Below are 17,047 nucleotides of genomic sequence, written 5' to 3'. Positions count from 1 at the left end.
CAATTTCTTTGTCATCCCCCACATTTTTTCTTAAGAATCCTTCTTAATAAGGAATGAAACTTGGAAGTGTCCAAGTGGCAGACATGAAAAGGAGATAATGTTGCCTCTAATCAGGGTCAAGTCATTAATGAGGAAAGTAGGTAATCATATGTATAAACAAATAATAATATGTCTTTTGCATGGTTAAAAAACTGCTCTGAAACACATGGTGAAAATGCACAAGGCCCATAACTCAGTCTATAGCAGAGATGAACAACTACAGTCCTCAAGGGCTGCAGTCCTGCAGGTTTTAGATATTTTTCCTTCTTCATCACTAAATCAACTACCTCTCCTCAGCTTGTTACCAAGTTCTGCCAAGTTGATCCATGATTCAGATGTGCTGCTTCAGGAAACATGCAAAACCTGCAAGACTGCAGCCTTTGAGGACCGACTTTGCCCATGTCTGATCTAGAGTGAGGGCAATAAAATTTTCCTTGCCAAGAGTTTGTCCTTTTCTCCTCCACCTTTCTCTAACCCCGAGAAGTTTGCCATTGTTTATAAATAAAAAGAAAAGCTGGGTTTTCTAATTTTTAGTTTGATGTTTGAAATATTATCTGGTAACTTTATTAAACATACATTTGACTATTCTTATACTTTTGGATAACAAATTAAATAATAATAAAAAACAAACAAACAAAAACTTAATGTGTAACAACTGTGGCTTTCTATATCAGAGCTTTGTCTTACCATTATTTCCATATTTGCTCTTGCTAACGTTTGATTTTTTTTTCAGACAGAGTTGAACTTCCATACAGATTTTCTATTCACCTGGCAAAAAAATAAAAACTAATTTGCGCGTGCGCTCTCTGCATGTAGGTCACGCGAAACCGCATTACGCACACTTCATCCCTCCACCAACAGCTATGGGAAAAACAATGTTAGCTTTGCGGTAGAATTAAGAATCCGTGTGAATTAACATAAAAGAGGAATGTTCATGTCGCCTTACGTCATTTAACCAACTTTTAGATGTTTGTATGAACGACTTGTGAAAGTTGCTGTTCTGACGCGCAGGGAGCTAACTTGTGGGATTAGTTTGCATGCAGTCTGACAGCGGAGGCTGACTGCGGTGGGATGGGCTGTGAGGTGTTCAAGATGGCGGCGCCCTGTGGAGTGCATCTACTCTAACAGGTAAACAGGTCTGGTTATTTACGCAAAATGTGATTTCTTGACAGCGAATGTCAACGCATATGGCATGTTTCATTAAACACGAAGTGTTCACCTTGCTTTTTCGCCGATTAAATACCATTGACAGGCAAAATTAATTCCCTCACCGAGTGTGGGTCGCTGCTCCCAGCTAATGTTAGCTGTCGGCGATGGGGTTGACTTGTTTTTGAGAAGACCCGGTGATAGATTTAGTTCATGTTTTAAAAATGTCATCGTCATATTTGTGTGAATATACTCTAGTTGTAAAGACGATGGCCGATTTGCCTCAGAAAAGAAGCCTTAATATTTATATATGCGGGTAAAGTAAACCCAACCCTCCCCATTGTTCTCTGCGAGTTGTTTACGACAGGCAGCAGTCAGTGGTCACTCCACATACAGCAGCTGCTTCGCAGCCCCAGACCTTAACCTGTCCGAACTCTTCTCTACACCTCCTTTTGAATTAATTTATAATAGACTATTATTAGAACCTATCTGGCTCATATCTTCTTTTACGACGGCTCGTTATGTAGCAAAGTTGAAGAGCATTTGCATCTTTCTTCAGTGTTTCCTGCGTTTATCTTCAAAATGCAAATAACTAAGAACAGCAAAACAGCTTTTCCATTATGTCGCTTCCAATGTTAATATTAGGTTATTGCTGGTGTGTTTACATTAGCTTGCTAACCCACAGCTCTCTTTCAGTTTGACCTCCTCCATCTCTGTGTCACCATGTCTGAAACATTTTCCTGTGAAAACACTTTATAGGTTGTGCTGTGCTCGGGATTTTGTAAATGCCAGCTTATCACATTACCACAGTTTGACAGACTTGCCTATTTGGAATATTATTATTCATTGATTTACGTTCTTTTTTTTTTCTTTAACTATTCAAAGGGAGTCTTAAAGCTGCCAAATATGCACTTGTTAAAATGGAGAGGAAAAAAAAAACTATTTCCTTAGGTTATTTGTTGGGCAAAAGTACTTTGTTTAAATGAGTGCAAATAGTTAAAGACTTGCACTCTTCTCCTCAGTAATACGTGAGTTACTGTGCCTGAATGTCGGTGCTTGGTAGGGCTTTGGATTATTTTGGGATTTTTTAAATAAAAAATTCAAGTTTGAGGCCAGGTTTTTCTGATCCTGTTCTTGTTAATATTGCACCAGTCTGATGTATTCCTATTACAGTTAACTTAATATGGCAAATTTGTGCAACAATGGTGAACTTACTACAAGTGTCTGCCATGTTTAAGGTCAGATTGGGCTGCCATGGCTGATCACAGCCATGCTAGCGCAATTCAGCATCAGTGCTGCACCCAAACCACAAAATATAACAAATTACACCAAGCCAGGCAGACTTTGGTCACTTCAGAGGAAAGCATTTAGTAAGTTTTGAAACTCTTTCAGTACAAGTAACTATTTGCATATAATTGCTTATACAGATAGCATATGCATTTAAATGGATAAAAAAAAAACAGCCATAACTCTTGGATCCATGTTATTTAAAACTGGACCTTTCTATTTTAAGACAACAAAGTAGAAAATTAATAACAAATATGGTTGAGAAAATGCATGTTTTAGTCAGTATAGAAGGAAAAATCAAGGAAAAGGTGAAACCTGGATAAGTAAACCTGCAATAAAGGAGGCTTTCAAATTTAAAAATGTGTTGCAGACGTAATGTAATAAACAATTTTCACATGTGCGCTACAGCTTTGACAAACCAGAGTTTTCCAGACATGTTCTGAAAGGGGCGGCATGTGTCAACAACATTTGCACCGGACTTCCTGTGGTGATTACCCAGCCAGTTTTCCAGTAGTAATTCCATGAAAATGACAAACTGAGACTCTATGTGAATGGAGGAAGTTTTGTAATGGAGAATTTATATTACTTGAGTGTGTTTAACGTCAAGGGTTGTTGGTTTACACTATTTATTTCTTCAGGCCTTTTATTATCCACCATTCATAACATAGTTTTTCATTTTCTTTTCTTTTTCTTTTGTTTTTTTCTTTTGCATATTTCACAGAAAATCAGGCATTCATGTGTGAAACCATCTGTAGGTTCACATTATAGGGAATCTACCAGCTAACATCAGAGCTTAAGCAGCTTTACAAGAGTCTAGCACCAATAAAATACAGTCTATAAAAGAGCAGGTACCTTGTTATCAGAGTCATTGTTCCCAAGGTGATATCCAGCTAAAGCTGCCTGTTAGGCTGAGAGACAGTCTGTGGGATTTTTAGAGTGTATAGGGTTTTCAGATTAATGCAGATTACCAGAAGCTTCTGTGGCTGTTTTAATGTGTAGCTCTTTGAAAAATCAAATGATTATTATTCATCTGTATTTATTTTAATCATTTCACAGAAGTGTGAGCCATAGTTCTGTTCCATGTTTTCCCAGCATGTTACACTTTTCCTTTTGTCAAGTCTTGTAAATTACTAGGCTTTTTTCAAGCATTATTATATGCATAAACTTATGAGTCTGTTGCAAACAATGTTTATTATACTTTTTGTCGTTTGTCAAATGCAGAGGAAAGAATTGACAGTTTTCACTAGTTTCTGTTGTTTTAAACACTGAACTATTAGTCTATTCATAAAAATAGCTACCGCTTAATATGTTGGTAAAACAAAACCAAATATTGCTATGCTCTGGGGAAATGTGATGGCCATTATTCTCTGTTGTTTGACATTTAGATAATTCAATAACATAAATAATGTTAGCCATTGCCCTGCTAAACCTCTGCAACTATCCTCTGTCTGCTCACCACCTGATAACTGGGTGGTTAAGCTAACAAAAATAATTCATTCAAATAGTCAGAACTTGTTTCTTGCCTGTTTTTATGATGGTGCTGGTGGTACGATGGTGGACAGAAAGCTGCTGATAACAGCTCGTGCACAGCCAAATGTAATTTCCAGTGTGTATATGGAAGCGCTCAGGCTGCATAAAGGTTCTTTGTGTTCTCCCTAAGCATTCCCAAGCTGTCTGAGATCACACTGTAGTGAATGTGGCTCATGTATGTGCCACTGACCTGTCCATGCAAGACACTCATGTTTTGTATCCACTTTTTGCAAACTCCCAACCCCATGAATCAGCAGTTTTTCAGTAACGACAAGACAATTGCACTGTGATGAGAGAATATTTGTATTTGTTTGCAATGAATAAAGGTACCTCGATGAGCCCACTGTTATGTTTCCTCCCTGAGGACGGGGGTTTTGACTTGGGTAGATTTTATTTCTTCTTGCCTTGCTCCTGATGAACTCCTGTTCCTCTGGTTTTTCTAACAAGTGACTCGTTCTTTTAAGGACTCTTTGTTCTGTAGTCGTGTAATGGTGAGCTACTAAAAAGGCCATAGGATTCTTGTCTGAATGTTAGGTGTTGCAGCCATAGTATTGAAGTGAGATCTTGCTGATTCATTCTTACAGTTTGCAAATAAGCTGCTGGGTTCAGACAACCTGACGTTAATGACCTGCCTATCAGGATTATTTATGCCTGTTTTTCAGATAGAGATTTGCAGGGCTCCCATGGCTTTCTTTGCTTGGAATGACTGTCTAGCTTAAATGACTGTATTGTGGATGACATAAAGAAACCAATAATCTGAAATGGGGCCTTGCAAGGCCATATTACACATTAAGTCCAGGTCCTGAATGAAATGGAGAGGATTTAATTGGATTCTCTTCATTGATGTTCAGTAAAAGATCAATGCTTTCTGCATGGTTGTTTAGTTTGTCAATAAATATGTGAAATGTTGAGTGACACTTATTTTCAATGTAGTGCTAGAGTTGGTGTGGAAAATCAATCATTACAGACCAGTTTTATGGTTTGATATGACACTAATTTAGATACATGTTGAGTGTTGATTTACTAGATGTGTTTTCATATAGAACCTGCAGTTTGTTCTTATCTGAGAAAAGTTGTATACTGTAGGCCACCTTCACGTTTTGACATGTCACAGTAAGGAAAATACATTTGTCAGAATGGATCACTGGATTACAGTATTAGTACAATGAACATGCAAAAGATTTACTTTCTAATTTGACATTAACCTGACAGTGTCACTCATGCTAATGAAATTGTAAACCTGTCATTCACATGGCTTTCCATAACTCAGTGATGGGTGCATCAGATCACACCTTCAAATAGAAAGTGTCTACATTTGTATCTCTGATTATATCTGTCTTCTTCTATTTATATGCAAATTAATATGCAACTGACGTTTCCATTTTCAAGACCAAAATCAACCTCCCTGCCCATAATTATCATAGGGCCCTGTCCAGAGCTGTTCACGGGTCCAGCATGGGTTTAATGGCTTTATTAGACTTGAACAGGGCTCAAATAATCTGAAATATAATCTGAAATAGAAATATTAAGAGTTTGACTGACCATTGGCATCCTGTTTGGCCTGATGTGAATAGAAGGTAAACACCTGCAGGAGTCTTTCTAATGCAGTGGTTCTCAAACTGGGTGTTGGAACCCCCATGGGGGTCACAAGATAATTTCAGGGGGTTGCCAGATAATTGTAAAAAATATATAGCTTACATTTATTAAATAAATTTAGGATTTTTACCAGGGCTGTCAAAATTAAGCCATTAATGAAGGGATAAATCTTTTAAATTGGTACCTTCATTTTTTAAAAATCTGAATTTGACATGATCGCCGGGAGAGATGCTGATTACGGGCATGTAGGCTTTACATTTAGAGGATGGCTGCAAGATGATCCACTTGATACATCACACAATTAATCGCTAAGTCGTCGTGTCGTGGTGGGGGTCGCAAACACCAACGTTCTCAAGTCATTTATAGTTGTAATGAGTAATCTGCTGCCTGGTCTGCTTAAAACACTGCATTATAATGTCCAAGAAACAACACTGATCACTGGCTTAAACTGGCAAATGCCCCACTCCACTGGACAATTTATTTGTTTTGGCTCTGATGGTTTATTGCCTTGGTTAAAAGTTATCCAGGGCAGGTCATGGCAAAGCCAGCAGTTTATGTAAACATCTCACTGTGTCTTGTTCTTTTGAACACATTTAGAAAATGTCTAATAGAGTGTAGTGGCCTAGTGGTTACAGAGGTGGGCTTGGGCCTGGAAGACTTAGGTTATTGTCCACCTGGGCACCGAAAGATAGCAGTCCATTGATCAAAAAGCAGCATGAAAACTCACACAATGATTATTCACAGAAAACCTGCTCGTCTTTGATTTTTAATTCTGCAGACACACTGAACAAAGCAGCTGTGAGCCTGGCTTCAGACTTTCAGATCTGTTCTGTGAGTACCGGGAGTCGCCTTTTAACAGGCCTCGGCCAAACACACTTGTTTACAGCCGGCTCTGTACATACACAACTTGCTGCACAGTTGGTTATTGTAGCCCGTGGACACAACGTGGAGGCTCCTACAGTCTCAAGTGAGGTGTCAAAAGCTAATTATGCTGGTGATATTTTAAAATCATTCAGGGGTGTTTAAATGCTCTCCAGACAATGATATCAAAGATTAGGTGAAGCTGCTGGCTCTTTGGAAGAATTATGCAACAGGAATCTTGAAGAAACCATTTTTGTGGGGGTGAGAAGTTTTTCTTGACCTGGATCACCGGGGACTCTTTTCAAGAAAACAAAAGAAATAGTTTTTATCACATGGTTGTTAGGGGGCTTTAAACCTAGAAATGTGTTGAGTTGTCTTATATTATGAGTTGTTTTATATTTTTATTGGTGTTAATTATATTTGCTGATATCTCAAAGGACTTTGCATCAGTCAAATTACAAGAATCTTATCTTTCTAATAGTATGTCGCAGGTACACCCACTTGTACCCATTAGATGAGTGCCTTTTAAATAGGTATTTCTGTCACATCTATCATAGAATTTATCTTATTGAAATTCTTGGTAATCCTTTCATAATGAATGTGACCAATTTTGCTGTTTGGTTTGTTGCTCAGCTCAACAGCTCGCTGTGTGGCGTAGGGTACGGGTTTATTTGAAAAGATTTGAAAAGTGTCTCATCTGTTGGTTGATGTAGGACACTTTCTGTTCCCACCATATAAGAGCAAAAGATCCTAGCGATCCTAGGTTGATCATATTTCTATCAGAACTTTTACTGGATTATTCCACAGCTGACCGTTTCTTCCTGCTACTGCCCTCAACATGCACATGTTTTTGTTGCAGTTATCCACAGGGCCCTGTGTTGTATCCACAGTCATATGTTGTAGTCCGCTTCCTGCGTTTTTTTTCACTTGAAGCTGACCGAGCAAGCAAGATAGGATTCAAATTAGAAGGACTGGTATGAATGCACCTATACTTCATGCTGTTTTGATTGGATCACACAGGACAGATGTTAGCACTTAGGTGTTAGCACCATGTGTGAACAGCCTCACAAGTGTGCTCAGTACAGGGCGGTGTGTAGCTCAACTAGTTGAGCAGCTTGCATGTACAGAGGCTGAAACTCCTTGGTGCAGCTGTCCCAGGTTTGAGGTTTGGAACCTTTAGCTGCATGTCATTCCATGTGATTCCCTTTTCTGTCAAGTTACTGTTAAATAAAAGCTACTAGAGCCCAAAAATCCTTTATAATTGTGCTTAGTACATGAAGATTACATTTACAACTTACTGAGGATCAGCAGGAAATTTAAAGATTATAGCTCCGACGTGAGTGGCATCCTGTTTTATGCAAGTCTGAGCTTCACAGCACACTTGTGTTAAAGTGTATCAAGGCAAGAATTAAAGAGAATTCTTAGAAACTCAGATGAAGAGTTATTCACGCTCATCATGCTAGAAAAGGTTATAAAATCACATTGCCTTTTTTTGTCCACAGTTAGAAGTTTAGAGGCTCTTATACTCCAAACAGATGTGAAGAACCAGCAGTAATGAAAGTATTGGGCCTCCATGTGTTGCCAGTATCTGCACAAAAAATACACAAATGACATGAAGTCTGTACAATCTGCACCTGTACAAGAGGACACACCAGTCCTTGACATTTAGTTTTTTTAGCCTTTTGCCCACCAAGTAAGTCAATGACATGTTTCACTTGCCCACGTCTGACACGAAAAACAAGGCACAATAAAAAAAAAAAGTCTAGCTATTTATCCAGTTATTGTAATTCATAAAAGCATGTGTACCTTTGCTGTGATATCTTCTACCTTTTTGCTTATTTCTATTATAAAACGTGGAAGGTGTTATCAGTGAATTCTTTTCAAAGTAGATCTGAAGACAGTTGCTTGGAAAGGCAGTTAGAGCTATGATAATGTGAGACATTGCCTTAATAAACCTGCCCCAGCAGCATTTCTCTCTGCAGCGTTGAGGCAAGGCAAATTTATTTGCATAGCACTTTTCATACATAAAAGCAATTCAGTGTGTTTTACATAATAGAACATGAAGAGAAATACAAACACTGACACAATTAAGATAAAAAATGGGAATAATAAAAATAGTGTGGGAAATTTTTTTAGAATTACTAAAATTATTAAATGCAATTAGCCTGGATTTAACAGTGTCTACATTTGGTTAAAGTTTAATCTCCAGTGGCAGTTTGTTCCACCTGTTTCCAGCACAACAGCTAAATACTGCTTCTCCATATTTAGTCTGGACTCTGGTCTGAACTAGCTGACCTGAATCCTTGTATCTAAGGGCCCTAATAGGTTAATATTCTCTGAACATATCACAGATGTATTCTGGGCCTGTAATATACCAGAGAAACTGTGGCACAAACTTGAATTTGTCTGGTTCTTAGACTGTTTAGAAAAAAAAGAAGATATTGTTTAGGAATGACCAAGTCAACATCCTGCCCTTAATCCAATAGAGATGTTGTGGTAGGAAAGCCATGAGCTGTTTTATAAGGAAGAATTGAATAATTCCTCCGAGTTGATGAGCAGGACTGATAAACACTTTCTGAAAATGTTATGTTGGAAGTTGGTCGTTCACAATCAAGTTACAGTACATTTTTATAGAGGTTCACCAACTGTCAAGCAAATGAATGTTGTTTTTACAGAGCAACTTCAGCAGTAGAGTGTTCACAGGTGCAGCTTGGCAACCTGCAAACACAACCTCATGTAGACACTGCAGCAAACAGTACCTTTTTATTTAACTTGTTTTATTCTCCACCAACACCTGAGGGAAATATGTGGCTCTTTAGCTGTTAAATGTTGTACTGTGTTCAGCAGCTTGTTTTTGGCTAATATGGTGTGCAGATTTCAGTAACGCTGTATTTCCCCACAGAAAAACATTGTGTTCATTATTGTCTGTTACACCCATAGATGACATAAAAAAGAATAAAAAAGAGCCTCTGTCGTTATTCATGATTTCACAGGAAATCCAGTTTATGTGTGCTTCAGTCATTTTTAAGAATTATAAGAGGCAGTCAAAGGAAATGCCTTTACAGCAAACCGTGCTTCTCCTTACTGATCACTAATCCTTCATCTGAACTCTTTAGCTAATTCTGGGTAATGTTTGTGAATTGGCAGAGGTGCCTGGAGACTGTATTGGTGGGTGGGCCCCAGGAGTCCTCCAGGCAAGCAGGGACGGACACTGTGAGAGAGACGAGGCCTCCACCTCCAGCACTGCCACCACCATGGCCAGGGAGCAGCCCAATGTGGGGGATCTACTCCCACTCCTGGAGACCTCCGACCTCCACCAGCTAGAAGAGATCCGAGGCCTTATCAATGAGCAGCTCAGCACTGGTAGGCTCCATCTGGCTCTTTTAACTCTGAAAATATTGCTAGATTGTAGCGCCTCGAAGCGCTATCACCAACATTGTCAACAATTTCCCAGGAACGGTGATGTGTAACTGTGGGGCAAATTGTGATGATAGCTCACCCTTTAGGTGATCTACAGAAGTTTTCCACGTATTTATATCCCATCCAGGAGGTTTGCAATCCAGCCGCAAACTGTGTTTATTCTAAGACTATGTGGTAAACACAATTATTTATCACATAATTTATCACATTTAAGAACGTAATAAAAAAATCGCTGTCAGTGCTATGTTTTTAAGAGACCTCTATTTTGACCTGAAAATTATGATGATGCCACTTCCTCTCAAACTATGAACCAGTAAGATAGATTAAATTGATGGTGATATCAAATTAGGAGCGGCCAAAGTTCAACAAGTGATAAGAAACTTATGTGTCTGTCTGAAAAGAACAAAAATAATGGTCCTCAATGCTAAGAAAACATTTGTGACCCACCAAAAACACAGCTGGAGTTGGTTTTGTGAGAGTAATAAGGAAATAATAACGTATAAAACTGTAAATGGTTAAAAACACCTGGAGGAAAAAGTGTAAAGATGCTAGTCTTTTCTGTTGTGTGTTTGTTTCAATGCCAATATTTTTTCCTTTTTTTTATTTAACTTTAATCTGTGTGTTATTTATCTTTATTTATCTTTATTTATGTAATAAATTCCACTTTATTTTGATTGGCCTTTATGGTGCTTTATCTACAGATACAATAATTTAAGGCTCATAATCTGAGGCTGTCCTAAAAAAATAATGTCTCTATGTTGACTTCGTTTAAAAGGGTTGAAGTTCTGCATGCATTTTTACATAAAAAAAACAGGTAGACAAAAAATAAAATCAATATGTGTTTCAGAGGTTAGGATAATTATGGAGATAAGTTTTCATTGTGTCTCCGTGTTGCAGTTTGGTAAACTTTCCTTTTTAAAAAATATCTTTACTTAAAGAATTAAATTTTAAGTTTTTAAATATTTGTTCATGTCTTGTTTTTGTGAAGAGCGAGGTTCCATGCTGCTGAACGGGCTGGTGGATTACTTTTTGGAAACCAACTCCAGCCAGGCCATGCATATCCTCTGTTCTGTCAGAGAGCCACATGATAAGGTGAGAATCAGCCTTATGCAACCTTAATGAGGTGACACAGTGGAAAACATGTCCTTTTCTTGTTTGCATGTTCAAATGAACCAAATTTGACCTGCTAATTGTAGGTGTTAGCAGCAGTTTACATTAAACCCACACCCACAAAAACTGCAACTTTATTTATAACACACTTTAAAAACAACAAAGTGCTACAATGTGCAACAACTTGAGTGCTGATTGTGTTTGATCCAGAGCTAACGCTGCCATCCCTCCCCCAAACAGCACCTTCTAGACAAAATGAACGACTGTATGACCAAACAGGCCTGCCGGCTGCCCACCCTCACACTGCTTGGCAATGTAGTCCGCAAGCAGCCGTCCTGGATCCACAAGATCGCTCGCTACCCACTGCTGCTCTCGTTGCTGAAATGCCTGAAGGTAACCACCCAGATATGACTCACAAAGCAGCAGCAGGGGGTTTAATTAATAGCTTTTTATCTATTTATTTATTCTATTTATTTTCTTCCCACCTCTGTGCTCTGATCTTTAAAGCTGGCACTTTAATTGGGTACAAGCAATCATTTGCTGTGCTTTTGTCTGTCAATGCTCAAACTGAAGAGAAGTTTATATCTCCTCAGATCTGTTGTTTACATATCTGAGGAGATGTCAATCTCTTTTTTTTTTAGTCAAGCTAACAGGGTGGTGTTTATGCTGCTGTGGTCTAAATTTTCTATCTGATATTAATTTCTCTGAATGAATTATAATAAATTCAATATTCTTGACTTTTTTTTATCTTGCATTCTTATTAAGCTCAGAATTAATTTACTTTGATTTAGAAACACATAAACAGCCTCACATAATTCTGCTTGGCTGCAGCCTTGTAGTCAGGCTTAAACAATTGTATCACTGTCATTGCTATGTGTACACTACAGTACAAATAAAGTTTCCACCATGTGATGTTCTGTACTACAAAACAGAAAGGAAGGAAAACAAGAAGAAAAATATATTAGACTCTTTAAGTTCCTACCTGTAAATTTCTCTGTGGTGAACATTTGATTGAATATTTAATGTAATTGTTCTCAATGTTTAAGTCGTAAACTTTAAACTAAAATCTTTTCTTTCTCCTGGCAGACGGATACAGATGTAGTAGTGCTCATCACTGGAGTTCTGGTGCTGATCACACTGCTGCCCATGATCCCTCAAGCTGGGAAGCAACACCTGTTGGAGTACTTCGATATCTTTGGCCGTCTGGCATCTTGGAATCTGAAGAATCCAGGTAGGAGCTTTCTTTAAAGAAATCAGTGTAACATGTTTCAACTTCCTGTTAAAGTAAAATTAGTTTTATTTTGACTCAGTAAGCTCAATAATTGAGAATTTGTCTTGCAAGGCTGTCCTCATGTGGCTGCAACACAAAAATCTAGACCAATTATTGTCTAACTGGTGTTGTTTTAGGTGGTTTTTCGGTGTAACAACCATCAACACTCACAGCTCCCGTATACAAACTGGCCTGTTCGGTTTGTTTGGTTTATCTGAAATTAGGCCGGTCACATTTAGAAATCATATAATTTAGATAATTATTATGTCTTCATAACTATGATAAAAGCTTTCTTAGAAAAATATCACATTTCCACCTTGTTTCCCATCACAACATACTGAAAATAGATTTCTATGTTTTAGTGATATCGAACGGTTTATTTTGTAGATGTGACATGTCTGCCGTTTACAGATTTGTTCAGAGAGCCTAAAGATAATACTCCTATATTTATTTTCAAAACATGATTGGTAGTCTTTGTAAGGATTATTTGAAATATTAAATATTATGGGGACTTATACTATAGTATTCACATAAAAATAATAAGACAAATCCATAAACAATTATTTTTATGGCAACTAATATCTAATGTTTTATAATCATTAATGCCTAAGTTGGAGTTTGGTTTTCACTTCATCCAGTCACCTGCTAATTGTTTAAAAACGAATTAAATTTCAATTATTATTTTTAAGAAATTTTTATTTTTTTGTTAAATTTTTTTTTTTATTCTTTTTTTTTAAATTTCTTTTCATTTTTTTCATTTTATTTATTTATTTTTTATATTTTTAACCTGCCCCTTTCCAGACCATTTCCATTAAGCGCTTCCCAGAATGAAACCCTTAAGTGGGAACTATCTGGCATGTCAGGTTAGGAGAATGATTTGCTGGTAGTTTTTATTTTCTTTGTGCAACGATTCTGGTGGAGCTTCTGCACAAGTATCTGAGAACTTCTCTGTCAAACATTAAATCTCTAGATGTCCTCCATTCACCAAGAGAAAAATGTTTTTATTACACTTTTAGTTAGAAACTTTCCATAATCTACGTGAAGGTTTGTGGCTGTGATGCTGTTTTATCTGATGTTGAAGGGATTGTTTCTACCAGTAGTCGAAAAGAGTTGACTTGTTGAAATAATTCCAACAGTTTAAAAAAACAATCAGCTGCTTGTTTTCTTAGCTATGAGTTGACTTTGTAAACCTGTTTTCCAGGGCATGTTTCAGAGGTTTACCTTATCCACCTGCACGCCAGCGTCTACTCCCTCTTCCACAGGCTGTACGGCATGTATCCATGCAACTTTGTGTCCTACCTACGCTCCCATTACAGCATGAAGGAGAACATGGAAACATTTGAGGAGGTAGTAAAGGTGAGATTATCACTGATGCTACTATGCTCTGTTGCTCCCAGTTTGTTTAAAACGTATTACTAATTTTAATTTTGTTTTTACCCTGTTTTTACCCTTTAGCCGATGCTTGAACATGTCCGTATACACCCCGAACTGGTGACAGGTACTAAAGACCATGAACTTGACCCCACCAGGTAAGTTTCATCCTTCTCTGCCAGAAAAAAATAGAAGAATTTCCATGTTTAATCTTTTAAAAGTCCACTGCATCACTTTTCTTAATGCTTTCCTGTAGGTGGAAAAAGTATGAAATCCACGATATCGTCATTGAATGTGCCAAAGTGTCTCTAGACCCTAAGGAGGCGTCCTGTGAGGAGGGCTACGCCACCATGCCTGAGAATTTTTACCCCCAAGTCCACCTGCGACCACAAGACTGCACTTCAAGCCCATACACAGACCTCCAGAGCAGCTATGGTCAGAAAACACTTCCACAGAGCTTAAATAGTGCTGCATTTAAAAAAATTTTTTATGGATCTTTGGCCAATATTTTGAAGGGATTCTGTATATTTGGCATGGTTTTTCTCATCCATAAACATGTTTTTGAGTTAGTGCGCTGTGATAGAAAACAGAAAAAATCTATTCAATAGATAGAAAAAACTCCGGAACTGGACAGAAATATTAAACTGTTGTATAGTGGTTATACTCTGTAATTTACTTGGTGTTGCAACTCTTTTCTTCCTGAAAATTAATCAGATATATTTGCAAGTGCTCAAAAACAAGATAAGGGAGACGAGTATTTTCTTTATCAGTCTCCTTTAGATGAAAATAAGAAACAGGAGGGTAATAAATAGGTACGAGAAAACAAAAAACTTCCCACATATTTTTTCCTTAAAAATCCTCAGTTTATTTGTTTTGCTAAAGGAAAGCTTTTAGTTATTGATGTCTGGAAGAGTGAAGAGATTCCGGATGTTCTGTGCATCTTTTTGTACATTGATCAGACTCCTTGTCTTCTTGACAACAGGAAGCTCCTCTTCGACCCCGTTCTCAACTCCACGTCAGCCATTACCCCCACCCCTGTCCTTACATACCTTTTCAGGGACACAGACCTCCTACCGCAGCCCACAGACCTCCAGACGGCAGGTAAGACGTCCAAATGTTGCTGTAGGATACTAGATTGTTCAGTAATTAGTGATCAGATGGTGTCAGGGCATAATTTCTCTGTTTCTACTTGCTGCTACGATGCCTTACAGAAATATTCAACCTGCTTTTTCCTGTTCTACTGCTTAACAACCTGGACTTTATATGGATATGTTCAGATGTCATAAAAATGGACCTTTACAAAATGTTCTACTTTGGTAAAGAGAAGTTTAAAATAAGACCAAAGGACAAACAGAGGACAAAGTTCTGAAAAGGTACTGATTAGTCTAAGTTGTAAAAATAATAAAAACTATGAAGGTCTCATGGAGCACATAATTTTTTTGGCCATCAAGGAAAACCCTGAATTTGGCACAAACTCAAGACCTCTCATCCCAATATTACCATTACATTGTAGGGGCTTTCACACAGGCACGGTTCTGGTTCTGGTTCTGGCACTGGCTCAGTTCTCGAGTCTCAAAACCTTGGTGCTTTCTGGCAAACCAGCCCACATTCACACCAGTTCAACCAGAACCAAAGTGGGAGGACTTTACTCTGCAGAAGTAAAACATAAAGAGCTTGGATATTGTTGATGGTTTACCGCTTCTTTCCATGGGTGTGTGTGCGCCACGGTTTTGTTCCGACCTCCGTGGCGCGTCGGTCCACACTGGGAGCATGTCAGGTGCAGTCCACCTAGCTGGATCTGCGAGATCACGAAATCACAGAAGAATTGGAGAATCTTGTATTAAAATGTGTCTGTGAAATGTCTGAACTGCAAAGTGAAGTAATTTTCTCCCGTTCCAACCCGACCATTATATTGGAATTATGAACCAATTATCGCTGACTTTGCAGGGAGAAATGATTAGGAAACATTTAGCCCAACATACACGAAGCCTTTATTTTTGAAAATTTTCAAAAGAAAGCTGGCTGACAGTGACTTGAGAATTTAGTGGATACGGTGAGTAAAATGGGAAAGTGCAAATGTAATATTACATGGCTGGACAAAGGGTCATTCTCGGCCTGGTTGACACCGGTGGAGAACCCATTCGAAGCTTGTTGTAGAACATCAAGCTGAGAACGATGAGGATCGAGGCTTTGGAGTCACATGAGCAATCAGCGAAGGATATCCCTGTCTTAAAGGCGAAACAGCAAACCCCCTCTGGCAGTGTGACAAGTTCAGCAGCAACATCAACTAAAGTCGACCTCCACACGACGTTTGGCTGTACCCCAACCCTGAGAGCCGAAGTGCTATGGACATTAAACACTGTTACCAAACACGTCGTACAAGACCAACAACGGAGTCGCAGAACATAGCGCAGTCTGGCTTAGCAGTTCATGTTAACACCGAATTAATCTTCATCCTTCATCCTGATGTTTGATGAGAGTTAAAACCCGAAAACCAAGCAGTTGGATGTCCACGTTCATTTCTGGGATGAGGGACAGGGTCATTCAAGGTACCTGGGGTCTCATGGGACACTCGACAGCACAGGACCTGCTGGCCAATATCAAAGTAACTAATCTATTTTTAATATTATTTACTATTTTTTTATTATTATTATTATTATTATTGGTGTTGCTTAATAACATACAGGCTTAATAACCTGAATATAAACGTCAACAACCTCAAGATAAGTACTGCTGAATTATTTATTCTTGAACTCTGGAACAGGTAACCTACTCATCACAGCATTACTGTGTTAACATGACACATGTGGTAATGACTAAATAAAGATCATATGACAGCTTGCCATGAAGTCACGTAGCAAAGTCCAAACTTCATTGCTGAAAAAAAAATAAAATAAAAAGTTGTTAAATGTCCTGATTAATCTGTTTTATTCAGTTGCCGCACATATTCTTAAAGTTCAGATCTTAGAAAACAAGCCTGTAAAGAATAGTGAATCCATTTTAAGCCGTAATACGACTTAGAAACTTAGCTGACATACTTCAGACTGCTTTGTTTTAATAAAAGAACTCAGTATGAACCTTCTCTCTCGACTGAGACTATAAATAAAACGCTGTGTAGTTGTCAACATTAGTCAGTTGCTGCATGTCCGCTGACTAGTTCTACTGGCTGTGCTTGGATTGATAAAAAGCACTTTGAATTACTTTGTGTTGCAAGGTGCTATACACATTTTTAAAGCAGTTTAAGTGAAGCATTGCACTTTACATACACACCCAGGTCATTGTAATAATCACTACTGATGTAAATATATGCATTTTCTTAAATTCTGGCCGTGAGATGGGCATTAAATTCTGTGCCAAGTTGTCTTAAAAAAGTCTTAAAAAGTCTTACATTTAACTTGTAAAAACATGTAGACACCC

General features: G+C 38.1%; 1 protein-coding gene across 1 annotated transcript in view; it reads left to right on the top strand.

Moving 5' to 3' along the window:
- Positions 1–867: 867 nt before the first annotated feature.
- The window catches only part of tsc1b (TSC complex subunit 1b), a 37,382-nt gene continuing 21,202 nt past the window's right edge, over positions 868–17,047 (top strand). Inside the window, exons 1-9 of the mRNA XM_041970022.1 lie at positions 868–1,167; positions 9,607–9,822; positions 10,868–10,971; positions 11,230–11,382; positions 12,076–12,220; positions 13,461–13,615; positions 13,715–13,788; positions 13,887–14,065; positions 14,613–14,731. Of these exons, the coding sequence (XP_041825956.1) occupies positions 9,714–9,822; positions 10,868–10,971; positions 11,230–11,382; positions 12,076–12,220; positions 13,461–13,615; positions 13,715–13,788; positions 13,887–14,065; positions 14,613–14,731 (1,038 nt within the window). The 5' untranslated portion in view covers positions 868–1,167; positions 9,607–9,713. The remainder of the gene's footprint in view (positions 1,168–9,606; positions 9,823–10,867; positions 10,972–11,229; positions 11,383–12,075; positions 12,221–13,460; positions 13,616–13,714; positions 13,789–13,886; positions 14,066–14,612; positions 14,732–17,047) is intronic.

This window comes from Melanotaenia boesemani, chromosome 19 (assembly GCF_017639745.1).
Source record: "Melanotaenia boesemani isolate fMelBoe1 chromosome 19, fMelBoe1.pri, whole genome shotgun sequence".
Taxonomy (NCBI): domain Eukaryota; kingdom Metazoa; phylum Chordata; class Actinopteri; order Atheriniformes; family Melanotaeniidae; genus Melanotaenia; species Melanotaenia boesemani.
The sequence above is the reverse complement of the archived record's forward strand: the minus strand, read 5'-3'. Positions and strand labels throughout refer to the sequence as shown.